At 47.9% G+C, this 16,621-nt stretch overlaps 1 protein-coding gene across 2 annotated transcripts; it reads right to left on the bottom strand.

Moving 5' to 3' along the window:
• Nucleotides 1–3,546: 3,546 nt before the first annotated feature.
• LOC109766627 (SPX domain-containing protein 3-like) lies at nucleotides 3,547–5,571 on the bottom strand. 2 transcript variants are annotated; one of them, XM_040397004.3, is made up of 3 exons: nucleotides 5,115–5,571; nucleotides 4,891–5,047; nucleotides 3,547–4,498 (listed from the first exon to the last, which is right to left on the bottom strand). In XM_040397004.3, exons 1-3 carry the CDS (start codon nucleotides 5,340–5,342, stop codon nucleotides 4,086–4,088), a joined length of 798 nt encoding a protein of 265 aa, XP_040252938.1. In that variant the 5' UTR covers nucleotides 5,343–5,571; the 3' UTR covers nucleotides 3,547–4,085. The 2 variants fall into 2 exon arrangements, with proteins under 2 accessions (XP_040252938.1, XP_020180986.1); XM_020325397.4 differs by having other exon boundaries at nucleotides 3,554–4,498; nucleotides 4,891–5,038; nucleotides 5,115–5,561.
• Between the last annotated feature and the right edge of the window lie 11,050 nt (nucleotides 5,572–16,621).

Here is a 16,621-nt window from a genome sequence, read left to right as displayed (position 1 = left end):
TATTTATAAATTGTTCATATATTGAAAAATTCAACAAATATTTGGAATTTCAAAATTTTCTTCATGCTTACAATAATTATTCAGGCTTTAGAAGTTTGATAGAATTTAAAAAATGTATGATTTCTGAATATTATTCAAACCTTTGAAAGGAAATTGTTCACAATTTTTTCCAAGTATTGTTGAACATTTTTAAAAAATTGATCTGTCATTGTACATAGTAGTTTAACTTTAGCGCTGCACCTTAGCCGTACTCCGTCGGTAGCTCCGTTGGTTGGCAACACATTTGTTACATTCGCTTTCGCCTGGGTATGGGGCGGCCTGTTTCCCCAATCCTTCAGCAAAATCTCCTCTATTGGACGCTTGAGGCGGTCCAATAGGAACTCTATGAAAATCTAAAGCGTTGCTAACCAGTTGAGCTGGCGCCTGTCAGCGGCTAAAAAGCATCGCTAAGTTGCAGTAGTAAGTACAAGAGCAGATCCATTTTACCCATTATTTTCAATATTTCTTATGAAAATATGTGAGCAAATGTTTAAAAAGTGTGAACAATATTTGAAAACCATGAACAATTTTCGAATTTTGAACAATTTACAAAAAATACAAACAAAATTTCAATATATATGAAAATTGTGACATTAGTGATTTTTTAAATGTGAACAAAATTCGAAAGTCAAACAAATTTTTAGGCGTGAACTTATATTTAAAATAGGAACAAATATTCAAATATTCACAAAAGTGAACTATTTTTAAACTTGATTTTCTTTAAGTCTCATAATTTTTTTAATGTGAACTACTATTAAATATGAACATTTTTTTAAAAACCTGATATTTTTTAGAAAATATGAACGTTGTTTAAACTCTGAACAATATTTTCAAATGTAGAATTTTTTTGAATCTGTGAAGCATTTAACCAAGAATATTTTCTTGATCTCCAAACAAAAACTGAAAATGTGAAGCAGTTCGAATATATGAGCAATTTTTGACAAACGATCATATTTTTTTGAAACCCTGAACCAAGTTTAACAATGCGAACGGTTTCCTAAATTTGGCGAACATTTTCTGGCAAACACGAAAATTTTCTGGATTGCCAATATGCTGCATGAAAGTTTCAATATTTTTTGAAAATTGTGACACAAAACGATAAAGAAGAAAAGAAAAAAAAGAGGAGAAAATAAAAAAGAAAAACATCAACACTTTTTGAGAAAGTGAATATTTTTAAGAACATGATTTTTTTAAACTCCGATTTTTTTAGAAAAAATAAAAACATTCACAAGATTTTAAATAATGAACAAAATTAGGAATTTCGAACATTTTTTGGAATTTTAAACCAAATTCGAAATTCTGAAGATTTTATGACAATTTGAATTTATGAAAGAATGAAGAAAAGAAACATAAAAATATACAGAAGAAAGGGAAGAATTAAGCAGAAAAGGAAAAAAAGGAAAAACAAAAATCATGAAGAAGACCGGAAAAACCGTTACAAGAAAACAAAAAAGAAAAAAAAACTATTTCATGAAACCTTCTAGTAGGTTCGAAAAACTGTTGCTCGCAGAAACTGGGCCGGCCTGTGTCGCGTCGCTTGCTGGCTGCGCTTCGGCAAAGCTGCGTCTGTTTGCCGCACCCGGGCGGCAAATAGGATTAATGATCTTGCTTGGGTTTGTGGTTGTTGTGTTGGCCAGCTGAAATCTTTTTTTTTGGCATGAAGAAATTCCCTTTGTACTTATGCATCCAACCAAATTAAGAAGAATACATGCATGCCTCCATTTCGTACACAATATCATTTTCATACTCATCCGGACACTCACCAACGCACAAGAATTGTGCTCTTAGAGCATCTCCAGTAGAATCCCAAAGATAGGGGACACTACACATACACAAAAAAGAATTTAATTACAGGTCTGAAGAACATTCATGTGCTCTCATTCCTTCTTCTACCACCTCGACAAGACCATCGTGTCTAGGACAAGAGAGAGCGGGAGACCCTCCTTTACTTGATGTCAGCGCCCAAGGCGCGACAAGTAATGATCGAGTGCCCCGATGATCTTATACAAGTGCTTGATCGAGACATTAAGTGCCAGAGGCTGAAAAAGTCAGCATTAGGAGTGTTGAGTGTGGAAAATTGCATTCATAGTTCACCATCATGTCGCATAACCCAGTTCTCACCTTATATGTGCCTCGTAGTGATCCAATCTTCAACATAATGTGCAAGAAGAAACAAGGAAAGGTTAGGAAAAATCTTTGGGGAAGGGGGAGAGAGGAGCTGGTTTGGTGGGGAGGGGGAAGAGGAAGAAGAAGAAAAGGGGACCCCGCAACAGAGGAGTTGGTGGGAAGGGGTGGAGGAGGAGTGGCGGTGGACAGGAAGCTCCATGCCAACCAAATTAAGAAGAATACATGCATGCCTCCATTTCGTACGCAATATCATTTTCATACTCATCCGGACAATCACCAACGCACAAGAAAATTGTGCTCTTAGTGCATCTCTAGTAGAATCCCAAAAATAGGGGACACTACACATACACAAATTTAATTACAGCTCTGAAGAACATTCATGTGTTCTCATTCCTTCTTCCACCACCTCGACAAGAACATCGTGTCTACGACAAGAGAGAGCGGGAGACCCTCCTTTACTTGATGTCAGCGCCCAAGGCACGACAAGTAATGATCGAGTGCCCCGGTGATCTTATACAAGCGCTTGATCGAGACATTAAGTGCCAGAGGCTGGAAAAAGTCAGCATTGGGAGTATTGAGTGTGGAAAATTGCATTCATGGTTCACCATCATGTCGCATAACCCAGTTCTCACCTTATATGTGCCTCGCAGTGATCCAATCTTCAACATAATGTGCAAGAAGAAACAAGGAAAGGTTAGGAAAAATCTTTGGGGAAGGGGAAGAGAGGAGCTGGTTCGGTGGGGAGGGGGAAGAGGAAGAAGAAGAAAAGGGAATCTCGCAGCAGAGGAGTTGGTGGGAAGGGGTGGAGGAGGAGTGGCGGTGGACAGGAAGCTCCATGCCATGACAGACATGGCAATGGCAGGATCTCACCGCAGAGGTGGGGAAGGAGATGCGGCGGCGAGGATGCCGATGCCAGTGTGGGAAGACGAGGAGGAGGACCAACGACATGAGCTCACCTGGGTGCCACTGTCTATGGCTCCTATAGGTCGCTGCCTTCTATTCCTAGTCCGGGCTTTGATTTGGCCAAATCAAATAGGTCGAGTGGGAGTTCTCTGAAATTTTGGGATGGGGAATGGTGCGTGGTAGCATTGACGGGCGGCAAAGATCTATGTTTTGGAAGTGCTATGTTTTTCAATTTTGAAGTGACCATATTGTCTTGGTTGTCTTTACGGTACATTTCAACTTCAAACTTTTTTAATGTTTAGTACACACCTTTGGAAATCCCATGCTGAAATTTGGTCACCTTTTGTCCAGCAATTAACTGATTATCCAGCAATTAAAAAGGGAAAAACGCTCTTTAGTTCCAAATAACGTGCAAACTAGCTTCGAAATTAATGGAACTTGGCATGATGTCTTCATAGGACCCCCGTAGGGTTTCGTAAAAATGTGAGAGCGTTATGGCAAAAACATGATGCACTTCACACACAACTCAATTTTTCGAATGGAACATTCTGCGGCGAAGTATCATGGTTTCCAATGAAAAAACGCCGCTTTTCACACACAACTCAAGTTTTCTACCTTATTTCAACTTCAAACTTTTTCACGGTCTTCAAGTCCTGATATGGTTTCTAGCGGTGAGTGGCTATTACGGTCTTCAAGTCCTGATATCGTGAGGGCGCTTGCATGTGGCCCTTCCGCTTACCACCGTTTTATTGAAATTTTTAAGCTTCGGCGGTCAGCAAACAATTGAAGGCAAAAGATGATCGTTTTCAATGTAATTTTATTTTTGGTTGGTTGTTTTGTGTCTTGTTGTCTTTGCTTTATGCATGCTACTGTTTTCTTTAAAAGAATCAATTATATTTGCGGCTTTTCTAAATAAATAAATAAAAAGTCCGCAGTATGCGTTACTCGTATCATATAATCGGACGCCGGTAAGTAGCCATCGAAACCTGTACCTACAATTATACTCATGCACTCTGTCAAACCACCCGGACAATACCATGTGCCTCAGATTGAACGAGATCGGCAACCTGGATGGACAGCAGCAGGCCATGCTCCGTCTCCTTTGCCAAGGGTGGCAGCGAGAAGTGCCCGTACGTGGAGCTCCCGCTGCGGAGCTCCCGCATGGCCACCAGCGCCGCGACGGTGTTCCTTAAAATGCCCTGCTCTGGTGCCATAGGAGCCATGCCAGTGTCGGTGCAGCACTTCCTCGTCCACTGGTCACCACTGTTGTCGGAGGCGAACACGGCCGCCATGGTCTCCTCGCACTCGCGGACGAGCCTCGACATGAGCTCCGTCGTGTAGAAGGGCTGCTTGAGCACCTCCTCGATGAAGGGCAGCCGGAGCAGCCGCCCCGTACGCTTGTCGTACTTCTTCAGGATCTTGGCCAGCCCTGCAGCGTACGTGTAGCACTAGATGTTCAATGATCTTGCGTATATACTGTGTTTTCAACAAACAAAAAAAGTTCAATGATCTTGGCCAAGTCATAAGACCAGTTGGTCGTGTGGAGAAAAGCTACGACTTACCAACCCATTGGGCTGAATGGAGACTAGTATCTGCAGGTCGAAGCGTACAAGCTTTTTCTATGAGAAAGTTAAAGCAGAGCTTGTCGTGTACTCTGTTTTGTGTTTGTGTGAAGCTCTGAATTTCTTCAGATACTACCACGAACTTACAATTTCAAGAACCTTCCAAATTTCTTTTTTGGCGAAGCGTGCCCAAAAATGTTACTAGAAAAGAGCCTCCATATTGTCATTGTCCAGCCAGAAGGGAGGTTTGGAAACAGACCTGTGTAGTTGACGGCGCTGTAGTTGAGGAGCAGCACCATCTCCCCGTGCAAATCCACGATCTCTCTCCTCACCTTCCTCATCTCCACCGCACGCTCCGCCTCCGACGGCTCCTCGCCGGCCACCGCCTTCACCGTCTCCCTTACTTCCTGCACATTCTTTTTATTACATCCGTTACAGGCTACTGCACTGTTTCAGTATATTTTCCCAATCAACAGTAGGCACCTTATGGCGGATGATGAACTCCTCCTCCTGCTCCAGGAAGAAGGCGTTGAACCTGTCCACCTCGTCGTTGAGGAGCCGCACGAAGGTGGCCTCCGCCACGGCACGGTGCGGCGAGGAGCCGGAGACGAGTCGGACGAGCACCTTGAGGCGCTTGTACGCCAGGAACTTGTCCCTCCACCCCGGGAGGCTCTCCTCCACCTGCTTCTTGAGCCTCTTCCCGAACTTCATCTCGCAACCTCGACTCGTAAAAATGCAAGCTCTCTCAGCTACTTTAATGGAGATACGGTCTCGTTGTGGGGAGGCAACGCATTGTTATGGCGTGCAGGAAGGGGTTGGTCAGTTTGGAATATTTGAAGCATATGCTGCCTGCCGTGGTTGGCATGGAGGGAAGCTAGGAACTGACTATATTATCCATGTGAGAGGTACGGTGGACTTTGGGTCAAAGCAACCAAGGAGAGAATTCTTCGGGGGAGGAGTAAAGCTCCGTCAAAAAGAGGATGTAGGTAAGAAGATATACCAAAGCATATTCCATTCCAGGAAGACTCAGGACAGACATGGAGATTTAAGCCTCTCGATCGAGTTTTCTCCTTCCTCTTTGAGTTGTGTCCATGGAAGGTATTATTCCATGGTTCCTCGCAAAAGAAAGGTATTATTCCCTGGGAATATGGGATCTTCGCAGTTAATCTGGCTTTGTAATAGTCTACTCTTGACATGGCAGCACATACCAGCTTGGGGATGTCATGTTTATGACTCTTCCATCAAATTTTCGGACCGTCGTCTTTCTCATGCACAAATTTGGTTGTCTTTTTTTATATAAAATAAAACATTCATCCGCTGGGGGAGAGGATCGCCTGAATGCATTACTCTTACTCAAAGGCCATCAAGGCGAGTTGTTACAAGAGTGCTAGTGTGCAAGGAAATGTATTGCTGTCAAGACATAGCGGAAGCATCATACAATAAAGTCTGGTACTGAGCCATAGGGTTGTTGAGATCATAGCTAGAGAAAATGTGTTGTCATGTGTCATGACATGAAATTCTGGTATTATGTTACACAAGTCCCCTCCATGCTTGGTGCCCTAAGGGCTATGGCTACAAATACATATCTCTACTCACCAGGCATGGATAAACAAAATAGTAGCTAATGCTACGTGACATATCGAAGACCAGGAATGTGCACTTTATGCAGGAGCTAGTATTATTTATTTTCTTGTGAGAGTGATTTTTACAAACCACAGCCATCATATCGAACTATTTTTTCCGATAAAGGATACTTTTTATTAACTCATCATGAAGCATTAAGTGGATACAAAACACAACAAGTATACGTCCGGCCTCTACACAGTAAGATTCACACAGCCAACAATAACATACACTCACACGCACACAAAACACCGGCAAAAAGCAAAGCCAAACAAGACTAGAGAAATGCCTAGGCGGAATAAAACAAAGAGAAAAGAAAAAGGACCTGCCAAAGCGATCAGCGAAGCAGTAGAAACAACGACAACCATCATATGGAATTATTATATATTAAAGCAAAGGGAATTTTGGGAAGTCCTAGTCTGCGCCTTTTTTTAGGGGGTAAAGCCACTTTATTCAAACTCTACAGAGAGTGGGATACAAGTTTGGTCATGCGGCTGGCCAAGCCACACATGACGCCCCTAAGCTAAAGACAAAGCAAATTTAGCTAACTTATGAGCTTTGAAATTAAACCGACGACTTTCAAAAGTAAAGTTACAAGAGAGTGGTGATGATCTAGAGATGATCTCGGTGATGATGGCTCCATAGGATCCTTGGTTTCCTTTGGCAATGTCCCTAATCACCTGCTTGCAATCAGATGCCACAACGAAGCGATGAATATTAAGATCTTCTACCAAGGCAGTGGCCTCTCGGCATGCCATAGCCTCAAGTGTGGCTGGATCCCAGATTCCTGGAATGACTAGGGCAGAGCTGCCCATAAACGCACCCTGACAATCCCTGCATACTGCTATGGCTGTTCCTCCTCTACAGGTGCGCACTCCGGCGTCAACATGAATTTTGGCAAAGTTTGCTGGAGGTGCCCTCGGCCTCTGGGTAGATGTAACTATACTCGCCGTAGCAGCCTGTGTAGGTTTGGGAACCCGGATAGCTTCCAAATCTGCAATAAATCAAGCGATGAACAATTGTATTGCATGTGGTGTTTGGAATATAGCCTCGTGAATGGCTTTTCGTCGAGATGTCCATATCGCCCATAGGGTTACAGCCATTAAGACAAATTTCTCATGCGATAAGGAATCCAGCAGGCTGAAGAGCCAGCCCTTAAGAGCCCCCGAAGCTAACCGGCGCTCATGGGAGAACCTTAATGGGCCAGCCCATGAACACGTAGCGTTCTGAAATACTGTAGCGCGAAATCCCAGCAAAAAAGTATGCGTCATGGGGAATCAAACTCAGGCCACATCTATCGAGCAAGAGACTGGCTACCACTATACCACTCGGCTACTAGTGATTGAATGCAGCACGCAATCTTTAAGAACTATTGTAGCCGCGCTATTTGAATAAAAACAAGTTCACTAATTTGAGAAAAAAAGTTCACCAATTGACTAGTCAGACCAATTGACCGTTGACTATTCAAAAGATATGTGTATGTTTTCTGAAATATCAGGAATTAAAAAAAATCATTCACAAAAAAAAAGTTCACGGGTTAAGAAAGGTTGATGAATTTAAAAGAAAAAAACTCACAAAAATGGAATAAGTTCGCCGATCTTCAAAAAATGTTCATCAATTTTGGAAAAAGTTCATTCAGTTCGAAAAAAATTCATCGATTTTGGAAAAAAGTTCAATGATTTTGGAAAAAGTTCATTCAATTGGAAAAAAGTTCATCAATTTTGGAAAAAAGTTCATTGATTTTGGGAAAGTCCATTGATTTTAAGAATTTTTTTATCAAATTTGAAAACAAATCATCAAATTTGAAAAAACTTCATCAAATTTGAAAAGAAAAGTTTGTCAATTAAGAAAAAAAGGTTCACCAAATTTATAAAAAAATGTGCATTAGAATGAAACAAAAAAGGATGAGAAAAGGAAAAAATGAACCAAACTGAATAACAAAATAGAAGAGAAAAAACGAAGTATTTGTCCACCAACGGGGTGATGGCCTGGTGGTTAGAGCTGAGCGCCCGCGATGAAGAAGTCGCAAGTTCGAACCCCTGTCTCTTAGTTACCTTGTATAGTTGAGGTCATGGTCCACCATTATACATCATATATTCGTGCGTTTGCATCTGAGTAATACATCGTGCAATACCATGCATCCTTTAACATACAGTGCTGAGTGCATATTGTGTATTGGGCCTATCTCTTAGTTACCTTGTATAGTTGAGGTCGTGGTCCACCATTATACATCATATATACGTGCGTTTGCACCTGAGTAATACATCGTGCAATACCATGTATCCTTTTACATACAGTGCTGAGTGCATATTGTGTAGGGCCCATCTCTTAGTTACCTTGTATAGTTGAGGTCGTGGTCCACCATTGTACATCATATATACGTGCATTTGCACCTGAGTAATACATCGTGCAATTCCCACAACATACATGGTATCCGCAGCCGCCGCTCACGCAACCCTAGCCCTAGCCGCACCACCTCTCGCCGTCATGTCGTCCGTCACCTCGTTCGCCTCCACCAACTCCAACCTGTTCGACTCCAGCGTGCAGGACGGTGATGACGCCCATGCCGTGTGGACCAAGATGAACGGGCTCTTCACCGACAATCGTCTTTAACGTCGCTTTTTTTGCAGCAAGAGTTCTTTGGGTGCCACCAGGACAACTCCTCCATCGACGACTATTGTCGCCGCCTCAAGACTCTCGCTGATGAGATCCGCGATATTGGCGTGAAGATCGATGATGACCTCCTCCTCAGCAGGCTCACTGCCGGGCTCAACGAGGACTTCGGCACCGCCGCGTCGAACCTCACCCTCGGCCCCGAGCCATCCTTCGCCAAGTTCATTGCATACCTCCGGCTGGAGGAGCGGCGGACGAAGCAGGTGAAGGCGCGGGCCATCCACACCACTCTCGCCGCCGGCACCACCCGCGGCGGGCCCCCTCAGCTGCGCCATCCGGCGCCGTACCTGCCGCCGCTGCTGCCTCTCCTGCTGCCCCCGTACGGGCCTCCCGCACCACCAGCTAAACGGTGCCGCGGAGGCCAGTGCAGCGGCCATCAGCAGCCGCAGGCCGTGGGCGCGCCTCGTCAGCAGCAGCAGCTCCAGGTGCCCCCTCCGTGGGCCGCCGGGTACAACCCATGGACCGGTGCCGTTCATGCGTACACCATACCGGTCCCACGGGCCCCTGCCCCGACCCTTCCCGTGCTGCGTTCGCCGGCGCATCAGGCGTACTATGCGGCTCCGCAGCTCTATGGAGGGTACCAACCGCCGTAGCTCAGCGGCGGCTACGGCTTCTCGATGGCGTCTCCGCCACCTTCGTCGGCGCTGCCACCGGCGCCTTGGAATCCGGCGCTCCTCGCCGCGCTGCACACTGCCCCTACGCCGAACAACTACACTAGAGGCGGTGGTTGATACATGGACACCGGGGCCACGGCTCACATGTTTGCTCATCCTGGTAATCTTGCCTCCTTCACTCCCGTCACCACCGACCGCCATCCTTCCCATTACACATGTCGGGCACACTTCTTTTTCTTCTAATTCCATGCCTTTATCTTTGTCTAACATACTTGTGTCTCCTTATCTTATTAAGAATCTTATTTTCGTTCGTTGTTTCACTCGTGAAAATCCTGTCACTGTTGAATTTGACGAGCTTGGTTGTTGTGTTAAGAACGCTCGAACCAGGATGGTACTGCATCGATGTGACAGCCCCGACGAGCTCTATCCGGTGGATTCGCCTTCATCCGACACCACCGCATCGGTTGCTCTCTCCGCTGGCGTCGATCACTGGCGTGCTCGTCTGGGTCATCCCAACCCCGTCACCCTTCGTCATATTCTTAGGAGTTTCACTTTCAGTTGTAATAAGATAGAGGATCACACTTGTCATGCATGTCGTGTCGGCAAACATGTTCGTCTTCCGTTTAATAGCTCCACCATCATTGCTTCTTTTCCTTTTCAGTTGATTCATAGCGATGTGTGGACCTCTCCTGTTCCTAGTAATTCGGGCTACTTATATTATTTAGTTATCCTTGATGATTATTCTCATTATGTGTGTACCTTTCCTTTGCGAGGAAAGTCGGATGCACTCTCCACTTTGACGGCTTTTTAATCCTATGTCAGCACGAAGTTTGGGCGTCCCATTCTTACTCTTCAGACTGACAATGGAAAAGAGTTCGACAACCTTGCTTTTCACACTTTTTTGTCGCACCATGGCACAATTTTTCATCTCACATGCCCGTATACTTCACAGCAGAACGGTCGAGCCGAACGCGTCCTTTGCACTCTGAATGACTGCATTCGCACGCTCCTGTTTCATGCTAACGTGCCGCCTCACTTCTAGCCGGACGCACTTGCTACCGCTTCAGTTCTCCTTAACCTTCGACCCCGTCGCCCGCAGTGGAATTACGCACCTCATCACCTCCTATTTGGTACGCCACCGTCTTATGATGGTTTGCGTATTTTTGTGTGCCTTTGTTATCCTATCACTGCCGACACTGCTCCTCACAAACTTGCACCACGTTCTGTTGCGTGCATCTTCATCGGCTACCCTTCTAGCTCCAAGGGCTATCGGTGCGACGATCCCATTTCCCACCGTGTGTTCACCTCCCGGCACGTTTACTTTGATGAGCATGTGTTTCCGTTTCAGCAGGTACCCCCGACTGTTCCTCCCGCCACCGATGACGTGGGAGCCTCGACACCTCTCCCAGGGCGCTCGCGCACCGCTCTAGGCATGCCCCTGGCTTTGAGGCGCTTCACCCGCGGTGCCTCCTCCGACAGCGGCTCTGGTGCCCACGGCCCTGGCGCCTTCTGCGTCCCGTTCGCCGGCGGCCATGGCGCCCCTGGCCCCGGCGCTACCTCCGACCACGGCATCGGTGCCCGCGGCTCCGACGCCCTCTTCACCGGAGACTGCGACCGAGCCACCCGTGGTCGGTCCGGTCACTCCCGCCCGTACGGGCGTTTTTCGCCCGAGCTCGCGCTATGCCTCGGACGAGTACGTCCACCCGGCATCCACCTCTACGCCATCGCCATTACCGTCCTCCGTTCGAGCCGCTCTTTATGACCTGCTCTGGATGGCTGCGATGCAAGAGGAGTTTGATGCCTTGCTGCGCAACCGGACGTGGCAGCTTGTTCCCCGTCCCCGGACGCCAACGTGATTAACGAGAAGTGGGTCTTCAAACACAAGCTCCATCCTGGTGGTACCCTCGACCGCTATAAAGCGCGTTGGGTTGTTCGTGGTTTCCAGCAACGTGTTGGCATCGACTTCACCGACACCTTCACTCCAGTTGTTAAGCCTGGAACGATTCGCACGGTTCTCCACCTTGCGGTCTCCCGTGCCTGGCCGGTGCACCAGATGGACGTCTCCAACGCCTTCCTTGACGATCACCTCGAGGAGCAGGTCTTCTGCCAGTAGCCCACGGGGTTTGTTGATCCAGCACTTCCCGACCACATGTGCCTGCTTTCGCGGTCCTTGTACGGACTCAAGCAGGCTCCTCGCGCTTGGTACCAGCGTATTCCGGCGTTTCTACACCAGCTCGTGTTTCGCTCTACCCGCTCGGATGCATCGCTCTTCATCTATCACCAGGGCTCCGACACGACATACTTGCTGCTTTATGTCGACAACATCATCCTGACGGCATGTACGGCTGGTATTCTTAGTCAGCTCACTGCTCGTCTTCGCGCTGAGTTTGCCATCAAGGACTTGGGTCCTTTGCACTACTTCCTCGGTGTTGAGCTGGCGCGACGTCCAGATGGCTTCTTCCTTCATCAGCGGAAGTACGCTCATGAGCTCCTGGATCGTGCTGGCATGCTTAACTGCAAGCCTGCCACTACGCCTGTTGATACGAAGGCCAGGCTCTCTGCCACGGATGGTTCTCCTGCTTCGGATGCTGCCTTTTACCGGTCTATCGTTGGAGCTCTTCAGTACCTCACTCTGACTCGATCGGAAGATCCAGTATGCCGTCCAGCAGGTGTGTCTTCATATGCATGCTCCTCGGGACGTTCACTGGGCCGCTGTCAAGCGGATTCTCCGCTATGTTTGTGGCACTATGGACCTCGGCATCATGCTTCATGCCTCCACCGACACCGCCCTCACCGCGTACTCCGATGCCGACTGGGCGGGCTGCCCCGACACTCGTCGCTCCACCTCGGGCTACTGTGTCTTCCTTGGACCCTCGCTCATCTCGTGGTCGTCCAAGCGACAGCCTACGGTCTCCCGCTCCAGTGCTGAGGCTGAGTATCATGCTGTGGCCAACGTCGTCGCCGAGTGTTCGTGGCTTCGCCAGCTACTTCAGGAGCTCTCTTGTCCTGTCGACCGTGCCACGGTGGTCTACTGCGACAACGTCTCGGCGGTCTACCTCTCCGCCAACCCGGTTCATCACCGTCGGACCAAGCATATTGAGTTAGATATTCATTTTGTTCGGGAACATGTGGCCCTTGGCCATATTCGTATTCTACACGTTCCTACTTCCCAACATTTTGCAGGTATCATGACCAAGGGCTTGCCTATGGCGTCATTTGGGGAGTTCCGGTCTAGTCTTTGCGTCAGCAATGGTGCCGCTTCGATTGTGGGGCGGTGTTGAGTATATGTGTTGTGCATATTGTGTATTGGGCCCACCTCCTAGTTGCCTTGTATAGTTGAGGTCGTGGTACACCGTTCTACATCATATATATACGTGCATTTTCACTTGAGTAATGCATCGTGGAATTCCCACAACATACACTGAGGAGCAATTTTGCTGCAAACTCCATTAATCCACCTCTCTCCTTTTTCTCCCCCCCGACGCCCGTTGTGCTATGAATAGAGGGAGGGTGGCACTCTAATTGGCGGCAGCAGGACTCCGAGCTGAGGTGGCGGGAGCTGCGGCCATAGACAACAGGTGTGACGAGTCATGGTGTTGTGACCGGGCGATGGCTGCCGCTGCAACCCATGGCCATGGGTACTGGGATGACATGGTTCGGTGTGCCCTGCTCTCTTTGGTCACAAGAATGACGAATTGCGATGGTGGACACGACGGATGCTGCAAACCGAGGAGGTTCGACATTGGCAATTGGATGGACACCTCGTCATGTCGATGCAAGCACTGATGAAGGAGTTGCGACCATTGGCGGGGGCTTGCTGCAACCGTCCACAACAGAGCTGGGACCATCAGTGGCGGCTTGCTGCAAGAGGCCACCATGGGAGCTGCGACCGGTATTTAGTCGTGCGGGCATGCCCCGAGGATGTTGCGGCCGGTGAGCCATTTTGTTGGGACCGACGCGTGCTGCAACCGGCAAACGTGGAATATTTGAAGCATATGCTGTCGTGATTGGCATGGAGGGAAGCCGGGAACTGACTATATCCTCTCAAGAGCATATACTAGTACTTTGGTCCTTGTGAGAGGTATACGAGGCGTCTAGCACGCAGGAATGACAAATTTTCCTTGAACCGTAGCACGTCAAAATGGTACACGATTCGATTAAGTCCAGCTGGACGTGCGTAGGATTGAAAGGGCATCGGCCGCTGGATTTGATGGTCGTGCAAAGACCCGGCACTAAAGTTGATAGTGTGTGGAGCAGTTTTGTTCTTCCTTTCTACTACAACGCAGCTGTAGTGTGCATTCTAGATCAGCAGCGGAGGTGAAACTTCTCTGGGGACTATGGAACTTGAAGGTTACCAGTGAAGTTGAAGTGAAATTCTGTATCAAATAGGACTTTAAGTAATTTTTTTTGCGGGTAATAAATTGTATTACTCAAACCATAGTAGTGTTACACTCAGCAGTAGCTAGTTCCATAGCGCAAGAGGGGCAAGAACCTATCCAAGTCATTGTTCTACCCTCCGTGCGAGCGAAATTCGCTAAGGTATCGCTAACCTTATTTTGGGAACGACTAATATGACAAATAGGACTTTAAGTAAATTGTAGTCATTAATTTCTGAAAAAACATTAACATAAAGCTCTTCCATTCTAGTACTTCAAATTCTAGGTCATCGATTTGACTAACTAAATATGTGTTGTATGTCGTTTCTAAGCATGTATTTTTCACTACATATAATACATATTTAGCTAGCTAAATTGTGACCTAGAACTACATGCATGCTCTATACAGCCGAGCAGAGGTGGTAGTTGTAGTATTTTAAGAGGCACAATTTTTGGGTCTCTTCACTGCTGTATTGAACAGGTAAAACATACACTCATTTTGGTCAAAGCAACCAAGGAGAGAATTCCGGTGTTTTGTTTGCAGCTTTAATCATTTCGATATATGCTTCTCTTTATCTGCAGCGGTTATTGCTCTAGTGCACCGGTCCTGTGGGGACTTAGCACGACGACTTTCTGACTATCTATTACAACAAGTTTGGCCCGGCTCCGGTGGAAGGGTGATCGACGCGCCTTCAGCTTGCACCAGTGCTTGTAATCGTCGCTAGATGGCCTACGGACATGAATGTAATTTTTGCAATTTCATTATTTTTTATACTGCCATGACATGATGGATAGATCAGAAGTTTACTCGCAAGAAAGGAAAAGGAGTAAAGCCTTGAAAAAAAGGAGAAACAAAGATGTAGATAAGAAGAACACATAGGCCAGGAATGTGCGCTTTATGTGGGACTATACTAAAGCAAAAGCATGTGCGCTAAACAATGTTTGCCCCAAAGAACGAGGAAGCTGGTGGTGGCTTCGGCAGGAGGCAAAGGAACGTTATCCCGGGTCTCCTGCAGCTTTTATGGGAAGTGTTTATGCGCGGTGCGCTGGCGGAATGCTCGGGCCAGCCGCTTTCACCTCGCTGGTGCTAGCCACCAGGAAGGCAACACGTGTACCTTATCCTCTCCCCAACGCCCCATCCAGTCCTTCTTTCTCGCAATCGCCCAGGCAGGAAACTCCATGGATCCAGTCCGGCCATCGGCTCCTGTCTCCTGTGATGTTCGTGCGCCCCTCGGGGACAACGCTGCCGTGCCGTTTCCATGGCTGCGCTCATCGCCATGGCCGCGCCGTCGACTGATGGCCGCGGAGGAATCACGGGGAGGATACGAGGAGGCGCAGGCCATGGCGGCGCGCACAAGCGAGGATGGGCATCACGCAGGGATCTCAGCCACTGCGTCGTCGGGCACCTCTCGGAACGGCGCCACGGCGGTGATGGCCATGGGCGAGCGTGGGAGCTCAGCGGAGTAGTAGCACCAGCTATGAAATGGATGTAGCAAATTCCATCACCGGTTGTAGCAAACATCGACTATGGTTGCAGCAAAACTGTGTTATCCTCGTCGCGGAGGTCGCAGCTAGACAAGAAGTTTGAAGCTTTTTTCAATGCCGGTTGTAGCTTTCGTAACCGCCGGTTGCAGCTTTTCATTTGTCATCCATGGCTTCTGTCTCTATGGTTGAAACTTTTTTCATCGCAGGATGAAGCTTTTTCGTGGCCGGATGAAGCTTTTTGCTTCACCAGTTCTAACTTTTCTGTGTTGTCCATAGCTTGGGTCGTATATGGTTTGAAACTTTATTCATAGCCAGTTGAAGCTTTTTTAGCTTGCTGGAACTCACATCAATTTTTGCAGTTTTTGCTACCACCATTTTTGTGGTTTGCTGCAAACCAGCGTCATTTTTTGCTACCACGGGCTTCGTGATTTTCCTGAAGCTAGCGCTCGGTTTTTCATTTTTGCTACCACTAGCATTTCGATTTGCTGGAACAAGCTTCAAATTTTGCTACCACCAGGTTAGGTTTTTGCTACGATGGGGTCACCGTGATGACCACGCTCGCCAGATGCTACAACCACTCTCGCTTGATGCTGGAACCGTGTCGGGCGTTTGTTGCAACCACGGTGACCACGTGCCCGCCAGAGGCTGGACTTGGATGATGGTGACAATAGCGAGCCTCGATGGCGAGGCGTCGGGGCCGAACCCAGCAGGGGGGGCGCGTGCTGGGGAGTGGGGACGGGGCAACACGCAGTGACGTGCTGGAAGACGGCGACGTGTGGTGCTGCAAGCCGCGGGGGTCTCGCCGGAGATGCGCCGCGGGAGGCCTCGCCGGAGATGCGTGGGAGGCCTCGCTGGAGAAGCGTTGCGGGGGCCTCGCCGGAGCTATGCGGTGCTGCGTGCTGTGAGGGTATCGCTGGAGATGGGCGGCGCTCCTCTGCGTTCGACCGGCGGAAGGGGCGAGGTTATTTTCGAAGACGAAGAAGACACGAGCGAGTCCTAACTGGCGAATCGAACGGCCAATTATACACGGATCGGGCGGCTGCGGGCAGACCGGCCCAAATTTGGGCCGGTGCGCCGGCGCCTATGAGTCCCTTTTTTTAACCTTGCTTATTCAGCCTTCAAACATGGAACGTGAAAAAAGATCTGATGCAGGTTTATGCGTTACCAGAGGCGAATATCCAACGTCTGCTATTCGGTTGGCGTGATGTTTGGTTTCAGC

This window comes from Aegilops tauschii, chromosome 7 (assembly GCF_002575655.3).
Source record: "Aegilops tauschii subsp. strangulata cultivar AL8/78 chromosome 7, Aet v6.0, whole genome shotgun sequence".
NCBI classification, from domain to species: Eukaryota; Viridiplantae; Streptophyta; class Magnoliopsida; order Poales; family Poaceae; genus Aegilops; species Aegilops tauschii.
This window is presented reverse-complemented; position numbering and strand designations above follow the sequence as displayed.

Bases quoted from the DNA above. Each gene is read 5' to 3' on its own strand.
- LOC109766627 (XM_040397004.3), bottom strand. From the start codon at position 5,342: ATGAAGTTCGGGAAGAGGCTCAAGAAGCAGGTGGAGGAGAGCCTCCCG. The intron at 5,048-5,114 runs GTGCCTACTGTT...TGTAATAAAAAG, and splicing joins AGTTCATCATCCGCCATAAG to AATGTGCAGGAAGTAAGGGA. The intron at 4,499-4,890 runs GTCTGTTTCCAA...CGTACGCTGCAG, and splicing joins CAGCGCCGTCAACTACACAG to GGCTGGCCAAGATCCTGAAG.